The sequence below is a fragment of the Ailuropoda melanoleuca genome, chromosome 4 (genome assembly GCF_002007445.2).
Source record: "Ailuropoda melanoleuca isolate Jingjing chromosome 4, ASM200744v2, whole genome shotgun sequence".
Taxonomy (NCBI): domain Eukaryota; kingdom Metazoa; phylum Chordata; class Mammalia; order Carnivora; family Ursidae; genus Ailuropoda; species Ailuropoda melanoleuca.
In genome coordinates, this window is record NC_048221.1 from 9644762 (window position 1) to 9654812 (window position 10051).

The 10051-nt window shown below is 51.2% G+C and overlaps 1 protein-coding gene across 1 annotated transcript; it reads right to left on the bottom strand.

The window, feature by feature from the left end:
* Positions 1-1498: 1498 nt before the first annotated feature.
* Positions 1499-9636, bottom strand: ASF1B (anti-silencing function 1B histone chaperone). The gene is made up of 4 exons (XM_002920970.4): positions 9367-9636; positions 4839-4954; positions 3081-3257; positions 1499-2700 (listed from the first exon to the last, which is right to left on the bottom strand). The coding sequence occupies exons 1-4, from the start codon at positions 9473-9475 to the stop codon at positions 2494-2496; spliced, it is 609 nt and encodes a 202-aa protein (XP_002921016.1). The 5' UTR covers positions 9476-9636; the 3' UTR covers positions 1499-2493.
* Between the last annotated feature and the right edge of the window lie 415 nt (positions 9637-10051).

The window sequence follows — 10051 nt, forward strand, 5'->3', positions numbered from 1 at the left end:
GGGCGCCCGCCTGGCCCCGTACGCGCCGCAGTCCCCCGCCTCCGCTCAGTGCGGCAGCGGCCGCGGGCCAGCGAAGGTTGGCGCCGGGGCGTCCCCCCAACCCTCCCGGCGCAGCCGCCGTCCACCTGCCAGCGGGGGAGGGGCGCGGCGGGCGCCTCGGGTCAGAGGTCGCCGGGCCTCCGGCAGTCGTCATTCATAAGGCCTGGCGCTGGATAGCAGGGTCCAGGGCGAGGAGCCTTCTAGGTCTCCTCCAGCCGCAGCCAGAGCTTCAGGAGGATGCTGGGCCCAGGGAGCAAAGGGTGTTGGGAGGCGGCTCTGTGTCCATCCCTTTGCTGGGCATCTGCCCTGGGCTTGTGCGTGTCAGTAGTAAGAGCTGGCACTTGTTAAATACATTGCACCACACTCCTATCACGGAGGTACTATTACCATCACTCCCATTTTACAGATGAGAAATCTGGGGCACAGCCAGGCTGAGGATGCCCTTTGGGCAATACAAAGGGAAACTGCCCTTCCAGAGCAGTAAGATGACTCTTTTTTTCTGGGTGCCCTTTTATTTTTATTTATTTTTAAAGATTTTATGTTTAAGTAATCTCTACATGCATTGTGCTGCTCCAACTTACAACCCTGAGATGAAGAGTCGCAGGCTCCACTCACTGACCCAGCCAGGCGCCCCTGGGTGCCCTTTTAAAACACAGCCTGAGGTCAGTTTCTCACTACTGACATTTGAGGCAGGGTCATTGTTTGTTGGGGAGGGGGGACGGTCCTGTGCATGCACTGTTAGTTTTAGAGGCATCCCATCTCTACCCACTGGATGCCAGTAGGACCTCCCTCTCCTCCACCAAAACCATCTCAGACATTGTTAAACGAGCCCCAGGGGGCAAAGTGCCCCCCAGTTGAGAACCACAAAGTAGAAGACCCAAACAGAACAGAACTTGCCAAGAGAGGCAGGGGGCTGGATGACTCAGAGGGGCTAGCTGGTCTCAGGTCTACAAGCCGATTTGCTGCTTTGCCTATAGACTTACACATTCTGCACCCTCTCCGGCAGCTGTCTGCACCCATGTTCCTAGGTCCACCAGTTTCTGGGAGGGAAGAGTCAGGGCACTTCTGTGAATTATGGGGAAATGGCTCACCAGCCAAACCAGTCTACTCTGGTTACAAAGTAAGGTTAAGAAAAATTTAATAAAAGTGTAAAAGTGTTGCTGCTTGTGTCCTTGGAGCATGATGTTAATTTCTTCCTGTGGGTCAAGGTCAAAGTCTAAAAAATCATTGGTTATGCTCCATCCAGAACAGCTGGGTTGCTTAACTTTTGACAAAGAGAAACCCCTCCCTGAACCTCAGTCTGGAGTACAATTATGTAACCAATTAAGACTAGGGTAAGAAGCCGAGCAAGGGGACAAAGGGCAATCAGCCCACTGGCTGGGGAAAGAGCCCCCTCACCAAATCATGAGGCGAGATGGACAAATCTGCCCCAGCACACTTAAGACAAAAGCAGAATCAGTCTAGATGAAGTGCTTTTTATTTTTAGATCAACCATATTTAATATAAAAACCCTTTAATATACAAACTGCAATCACAACAGCATCCACGTAGCAGCAAGGGAACAGGGCGTCATGGGAAGCTTGGCAGGGGGAGAGGTTTTCAGGGTCCCTATGGTTTCCTGTGCCTGCAAGAGCACGAGGTCTTCATAGAGGACAGATCAAGGCAGGCAGAGGGGCCCTGATGCCAACACTGAGGCAGACCGAGCAAAGCAGACTCCTCCAACATGCCATCTTCCCACCATGGCAGCCTCCAGGAAAGCCAGATCCAGTTAGGAGATGACGGGAAGGTGGTTGTGACTGAGAGGAGAGTCAACCATCATTCCTCAGCCTCCCGCTGAGCACACCTTTGGAACAGAGTTTTCCAGAGGCTGTTGGATTAAAAAGACCTAAAAACTGTCCTGGGAGAAGGACAGAAATTGTGTCCAAGTGTACCTTCTAACCAAGATTCCTTGCCTGTGACTCCAAAAAGCTGGGTGGATTTGCCCAGAAGTTTGGGAAGGGACAGGAATGACAGAGCCTTTGGCTCAACAGGGCTGGAGCCCTGCCAGGCTTTGACCAAGAAAGCCTCAAGGCAGGCCAGGGAGGTCTGTGGGAAGAGCTTCGGGTCAATGGTACTCACAGGAGCATGGTGGCACAAAGGCCTGCAGGTGGAATTTATAGTGTGTGTGGAAGAGAGAAAAGACACAAGTCACAAAGAATTAAAAACTGAAGTACCTGCTTCTTACAGGCCTGGGCAGTAGAGGTAAGATGATCCTTCTGGGTCAGGGCTGGGAGAGACCTGAGGCCTGCTCCTTCCTCAGAGCCACATCTGACTGGCCTGGGTATAGTTGACGGCCCCAGAGTCCTCCAGATGGCCCCCATGGGACTCTCCGGGAGGCCCAGCTGCCCTCTCCAGATGTGCTAGGAGACTGGCTACAGTTCTGGCTGGGCCCAGGTAGGGCCCGGATTCCCGCAGTTAGATGCAGTCCATGGAATTCTCAGGGAGGAGCCCGGGGATGCAGCCAGGGAGACCCAAGCCCTTGATGGGAGCACAGCTGAAGGGGAGGCCACAGCCCAGGGCAGGGTCCTGGTTCTCTATGGTCTCTAGCCTGTCCATGTTGTTGTCCCAGTTGATGTGGAAGCGGGTCACTCGGGGGTTCGAGGCCAAGATGTTCCTCTGGAGCTGGGGCAGAAAGAGGAATGTCAACCCTTGTCAGCATGCCCTGTCAATCCTCCCACGGAGCTGGGCACCCAAGCCCCTGCCCCAAGGCCAGGAAGAACAGAGCTTACTTATTCCATCACCATCAACAACTATGGGTAGAACTCCAAGGAGTGCCTGTGTACCATGACTTAGGGCTGAGACCTATCTAATCTCAATTCTGCGAGGCACGCTTCTGAGAAACAAAGACTTTTCTCTCTCTGGTTCTAGCCTGGAGCTGTAAGATCTGAGCATGACTTGAAAACCTTAAGAAGTGACCTTGGCTCCCAGTTCCAATGACTCAACTTCCCCAGGTGCAAAGGAGCCAGCCTGTCCGAAGCAGGAAGTGCAGAGACAGGCCCCACCTGAGAGAAGTCTGGCTTCAGGGGTGGGTTCTCCCGCAGCTCAGGATTGGGGTATTCGTTGTTGACGTAGTAGCCCACACGGATGAACTCCTGTCCATGGTACGTGCAGGTGATGAGGACCACGGTCACACCCACAGCATCAGTCTCAGGGATGAGGGATGGGTTGGGGGCGTCAGCCTAGAGGAAACACACCCTGCGCTTTAGCATTGATCCCACAGCCACACCTCCACCAGTTGACAATGATTTTCAAGCAACACATATTTACTGAGACAAAAGTATGGTCTCTGCCAATGGGAGTTTCCGATCCAGTGGGGAAGACAGAATCAATCCCACAAATGCCTGAAAAATGCTCGTGTGACAAGTGCCACAAAGAAGTAAATGGTGCTGAGGAGTGTAGTGAGCAGGGGGGAGGGTGGCATAAGATAAGGCAGGTAGGTACCAGGCCACCCAGGCCCTTTTGGGCCAGTTAAGGGCCTGGGGAAGAGCAAGAATGTTTAGCAGGAGGTAAGTGCTGCATCACTCTTGTGGTCTGTAAAGAAGACTGGCAGTGTGTGGTGCTGTGATGGGAGGAGGACCATTGTGTGAGCAAGGAGAGTGGGCAGGTTACAGTAGTCATCCCAGAGCGTGGACAGCGACTTAGACCAGGAAGGAGAGGACAGAGGTGGACAGATTTGGGGTGTGTTGTTATGGATAGGACCAGCTATATAACTGGTACAAAATAAAACATGGGATCCCTTATTCACAAATTAGTAAGTTTTAGCCAGTGACAGCAGAATATTAGACCAGGTGCTGGGCCCTATGTAGCTGCATGGGCTGAATGCTCAGGAAGCCAGCCCTGCTTGTGGAGTAGATGGGCTTGGCTGGCTGGTGGCCTGGGTACAGGTGGGTGAGGCGTTAGGGGATGGGATTAGGTTGCTTGGATTGGGGTGGGAGCAGCAGATTGGGAGGTAGGCGAGGACTGAGCAGAGAGACTTTGATTTTTATATCTTTAAATATTTATTTTAAAATATTTATTTATTTATTTATTTATTTTAGAGAGAGAGCGGGAGAAGGAGAAGGGGGAAGGGGAGGAGGAGCAGAGGGAGAAGAGAATCCCAAGCAGACTCCACACGGAGCCTGAGGCAGGGCTCAATCCCATGATCTCGATGATCATGACCTGAGCCAAAACCAAGAGTCAGACGCTCAACTGACTGTGCCACCCAGGCACCCTGGGGATTTTGCTGCTCAGAATGGCCACCAAGCCTAGTGCTTCGTGCAAGGTGATGATGCGCCTTATGAAGAAAATACGTGTGTTAGATAAGCTTTGTTCAGATATGAGTTATAGTGCTGTTGGCAGGGAGCTCAATGTGAATGAATCAACAATAATACTAAATAAGGTGTCTTTCAACATAAACACACATAAGACAAGACTATGTATTGACTGGTTGCGAATAGGACTTGTAGGAACCTAACCCTGTATTCTTTCAGGGGCAATGGTTCGGTATTCACGAATTCACTAATGCAGCATTCTCAGCGGCCTTACAGAACGTAACTCCAGTGAATAATGAGAATCAACTATGAATCAGTGGCTCGTGGTGACAACTATGACACAGAAGAGGAGGCAAGAGAGATTTATGAAATACTTCTAAGAGATCAGACAGTTCTTGGAAGCAGAGCCAGAATCTCAACCTCAACTTTTGATCCCTGAACCACACTGTGTGCTCTCAGGCAGAAGAGGATGTCTCTAGGTGTCGAGGCCTCAGGCCTCGTCTTTCTTACCTGAAAGATGAACATGTGTCTCCCCGCTGGGACAGGCCCAACTAGCACGGAGTCTAGGATTTGATCAAATTCCTCACTCTCCGCTGAGCCAACATAAATGATCTTCCACTCTAGATCTGTAAGGACAGGGGGTATTAAGGATTTGAAATGGCTGGGCAGCACGAAGGCAGGAGAAGTTCTTCTCATGTGAGTTGTAGACAGATCCTTAATATATTGAAAGATTTTTATTCTCAAGAACACCTGACATCAGCTGGGGACTAAGTGCCAGGCATCACAGACCTGAGCACTGCAGTGGGCATGAAACTCTACCTCTGTGGGGAAATTTCTCCCGCGAGCCTAGCTTTGCCAGGCAACCTTAACTCTGCATCTCAGGGAAACTCGGGGATCTCAGAGCCTGTGGGTGAACCATATGGCAGAGGTTGAATTAGGAGCCACGTGACGGAGGCGTGCTGAAGAGGGAACAGGAGGGAATTGGGCCATTTCAGGGCCCTGCCCACTGGGTGCTGGGATAGGAAGCAGCATCCTCTTTCACACACAGGGACCAGTGCCACTGAACTGAATAGATCCCTCGACAACTGGGGCAGGGCAGTGGATTCCAATCCAGTAGGAAAGCCAGCCGGCAGGAGGGGGAAGACGAGGCCACTGGGGGAGCCAGCCAGCCCCCAGGTCTTCCAGTTCTGGCACCAACTCATGCGTACTCTCAGACATTTGGGTGACAGTGACTCAGTCAACAAATGTGGCATCGTAGGGTGATCCTCTGAACCCCAACTCTCTTGCATCTCATCCAGTAGGGGGATCTCATCTCTGAGTAGGTAGGTTCCAGCAAGGTGAAAGGAAGTGCTTAAGGAGACCCTGCCCAGCAAGCACAGGAAACCAGTGACTGCTGCCTCTTGCAGGAGGTCCAAGTGTATCAGGGGCAAGGTCATGCTAGTACAGGGGAGCTTGGCAGGAGACCTGCAACTTATTTTAGGTTCTTTGAAATTACACAACCTACAGCTCCAGCAGCTGGAGGAAATTTCACAAGCTATGAGTTTCACAGGAAGCAAACTGTTGTTGAAGTGGCCCTGTCTCTTGGTCCAGAGTCCCACACAGAGCATCCAACTTGGGAAACACTGCTATGCTGGGCCGCAGCTATGGAGGCTTGTCACCCAAGCTCTAACCTCTTCCTCGATACACTGATTTCCTGTCCCTTTGCAGTGTCACCCAGGCCTTCTACCCAAGGACGCTAGCAGGTCTGTGGCATACAGTGACCATCAGGCTCAGCAGGGTTCAAATCCCAGTCTCTTACTATTTGCAAGGACGGTTAAGTTTATGGATTTATCTTTGCGACAAGGAGTGACATGACTAGACAGAACACGTTTCTGGGTGAACAAAAATCAAGCTGGCTCTGTCCTTACCTCTCTAACACAGCTCTCTATTTTGGTAGCTTTCCTCCTGGCCTTCCCTGCCCCTCCCCCACCAGTGGAGTCCCATTATGTGTGCATTTAACTAATGTGCTGGGGGGAGATTAAAAGGGAGCCAAAGGAGAGCAGGCCCTTTGTGGGCCACAGGCACTGGATGTTCAATACCATGGCAAAACCTAAACAAAGGCTGGTGTGGGTGCTGCCCAGGAAAACGCACTGCGCCAGCAGCCAGGAAAATGGGCCACAATGGCTCCCTCAAGAGGGGGCGAAAAAGAAGCTAGAGAAATGACCTAGGACCATAGAGAAATACTGACTCGAGGGGTTAGAGGAGCTGATAAAGTCATCTACGGAAGACAGCAGATGCTTGAAAATAAGGACCTACAAACTGGATCATCTTAAACTTGCTGAAGCGTTTTAAGCAGAAGCATACTTAAATGGCTCTGTTTTTTACTATAACCATTTTTAGAAGTGGGAGGTGGACTGTATACACGTAACACGGTGTACCTAACTTTTCAGGCAATTTCAGGGGTAACTTGACAGTATTCAATTTTGTCTTTATGTCTTAACTTTACAATCGAACAGTTGACAGCATGCTTCTCCACTACATACGAAAACAAAACCAAAACTAATACCCTGATTAAAGGCATGTAAAAATTCATCGTAGTTGAACTAGCTGAAAGTTTCCCACCTTAAAACAAAAACAAAAACTATCTAGTAGGCTTTTTTCCTGTTTATCACTTTGCCTTTGTTCAGAATCATATAGATGAATCTTGGCCTGACCACGGTGTTAGCTGTGGGACAGAACATCTGGTCCCATGACTTATTCAAAGAGTGGCTGTTGAATTTCTCAATGAAAGAGGAAAAACACACCTAATGTATTAAATGAGAACCCATGCCTTGGAAGCATGTATTTCCAGTTGCCGAGGAGAAAAAAGAACCGAAGGGGCTTGAAGCCCTTTGGAAACAGGGTCAGTCACTGATTGGGGTTTGGGCCTTTTGTCGGATCTTCAGTTGCCAGTGTCAAGGTAACAAGACTGAGATTTCTCCAGAATCTGAGAGACTTCTAAAGCCAGGCCCCCTCCATCTGTTTGGGAGGCAGGAAACGGATTCTCTCTGCTCCATGGGAAGAAGGCCAGGAAGAGGCAGAAAGCAAGTTGGCAGGTCAAAGTCATGGACAGCCCTAGGGGTAGAACCAGAGTCTGGATTTCCAGGCCAGAGTTTGCTTTCCAACTTGCATTTCTCTGAGCAAAAGCTTTATTGTCTGGGTGTAATTAATAATAGCACCCCCTTCATTCTCTTTTGAGAGTATTTTGATGTGGAAATAAGTTCTGTGGTCAGTATTATTTATGTGTCACTTCTAAAATAAGGGATGAATTCTTTCTTTCCCAGTTATGGCAAAGGTCGAGAACTCTAGACTTGGAACTTCGAGACAAACTCTAGTGTCAATGCTTCTACAGACCTAGCGTCAAGACTTCTACTTCTATGACCTTGGGGAAGTCATTCCACTTCTATTAAAAAATAATGTCCGGCAGGTTCACTTTAGACGTTCCTGCTCTGAGTCTCTAAACAGATTAGTAAAGTAACAGTGCAGAGGTTTTCCTAGGAATGGAAGTACTAGATAATGACTATGCAACCCTTTTTAAATGCAAGCAGCACAAACAGGCTGTTTGAAACCTGATCTCCTGCCTTCTGGGAACTGTGAATCCCTTAACCTATTAGCTCCTTACATCTCCTCCTGGCTTTAAAATTAAATTCTTATTCCACAGTGTCATTCTACACTTTAATTATTTATTTACACCCTGCCTTGTTCCAGAAAGGATTTAGCTGGGCTTATTCTATAGTTAGTCACAAGCAGATTCCTTAATTTAAAAAGGAGAAACTGGGAGAGACTGATCTATCTATTGGCCCAGCCGAACAGCACACACATCTCAAACTGTATCAACCCCAAACTAATCTAAGTGGCTGGCTTCCCGCACAAACCAGCCACCTACCACTGAGAGGCGCTAGTTAGCACGCCATGGCCTCACAGATCTCCAGCTCCTCAGCTGCTGCCTCGTCTTTAACCACCAAGTGGAGAATCTGTCTAATGGAGTACTTTCTCCTGAAAGGGGTGCCAAGAGTCCCTGGGCAACCTTACATTTTCGATTTTTATAGACCTTTACTTGAAAGGTCTTTCATTCTTTGTGGTTCCTGACTTCTCATCTGTGAGATGAGAGACATGCCCGCCTTTACAACACAGAGATGAATACATACATCTGTGAAAGCACTTTCGAAAAGATGCACAAAAAGTTCTGACCTCCCAGCCAATGTTTGAAGCCAGACACGATCATGGCTTAGGCTAGCCCACCCACCCCCAAGACTGGGTCAGACCATCAAAAGTGTTGAAAGAATTTCTGGAATCTGGTGGGCAGACAGTGGGAACCGGCTGATGCTTGCCTGGTTATGCCACCCTTCAGATATGAGTGTGTTTATCGAAGCACACTGACAGGAAAAAGGAACAGGAGCTGGGAAAACCAAGTTATCCTGAAAGACTGGAGCTGGAAACCTGCCATGCCTCCCCAAGTGGAGCTCAAGAGTGGAAAATTAGGGGACAGGCTAAGGAGGTGGGAAGCCAGGTTCTAGAGGGTATGTGCTTTGGGGGTAGAAAACAATCAGAAGTGGGTAGGGGTGGGGTTGTTTTAAATATCGGCCGGTTGGGGAGGGGATTACTGGGAGACAAGTGGGGAGATCGGGGCGAGTAAGGTCTTGCCACGGGGGAAAGGGATTTCACAGAGATAAAAGGCTGACGGAGGGGCTCCGCTGGGAAAAAGGAAGGGAGGCTGGGGAAGGCAAGGTGACTGAAGGTCTCTGCAGGTTAAAGAATGGAGACTGAGGTCTCTACACAGAAAACAGGTGCCCAGGAGGGGCTCCACAGAAAAAAGGGGGATGATGGTCTTCACGGGGGAAACGGGAGTAACCCTGGGGAGGGGGTCGGGTTGGCCATGGGGTGTCAGGGGTAGTCTCTACAAAGAGGCTGCGGCTGAAGGGGAGGGAAGGAGGGAGATCAGGGTTGGAAGGGCTTGTTTTACGGGGGAGGTCGGGGTTGGCCGGGGGGAGGGGGGATCTCCACACAGGCCCAGCCTCACCGTCCGCCAGGGCCTCATTGCACTCGAAGCTGATCTCGAACCGGAAGGGGCTGTGGAAAGGGCTCGGATTCTCCAGCACCGCCACGTTCAGCACAGAAACCTTGGCCATCGCCTTGCCGGACTGAGGCAGAGGCCACAGCTGGAGCCGAGCCCGCGCCTGAGTCCTCTGTGGTCAGCGGGGTAGCGTTACCCAGAGCCGCTCCCGCCTCTTCTGTCCGCGGACTGAAGTGCGTATTTGGTCCGCGCGCTTCCTTCAAATAGTCGGCCCCACCCTCCGGCCAATCACCGTCAACGCTCTCCGGCGGCGCGAGCTCACCCTCAGCCAATCCTGGGGCACGGGTCGGCGCGCGCCGAGACTGCCCGGGCCAATCCAAGGAGCTCCCTCTCCCGGCTGCGCCAGGAAGGCGGAACCATTTCTTGGCTTCTTTGGGTGCCCACAGGGAACCAATCCCCAGCGTCTCCGACTCGGATGTCTGGGGAGGGGGTGGGCGGAGGCAGAGCGCGAGGCTCCTCTTGGCCAATCCCGAAGGTTCCCGCACCGGCCAGGCCCGCTTTTCGCCCCGCCCTTCCGGGAGACGCATCCCCGGCGGAGGGCAGCGCCGCCAACCGCCTAGCGGTGGCGCGTGGCGCCCGCTTAAGAAGGCGGGAAGGGCGGTGCTGGCGCCTGCAGTGATTGGCAGGCAGG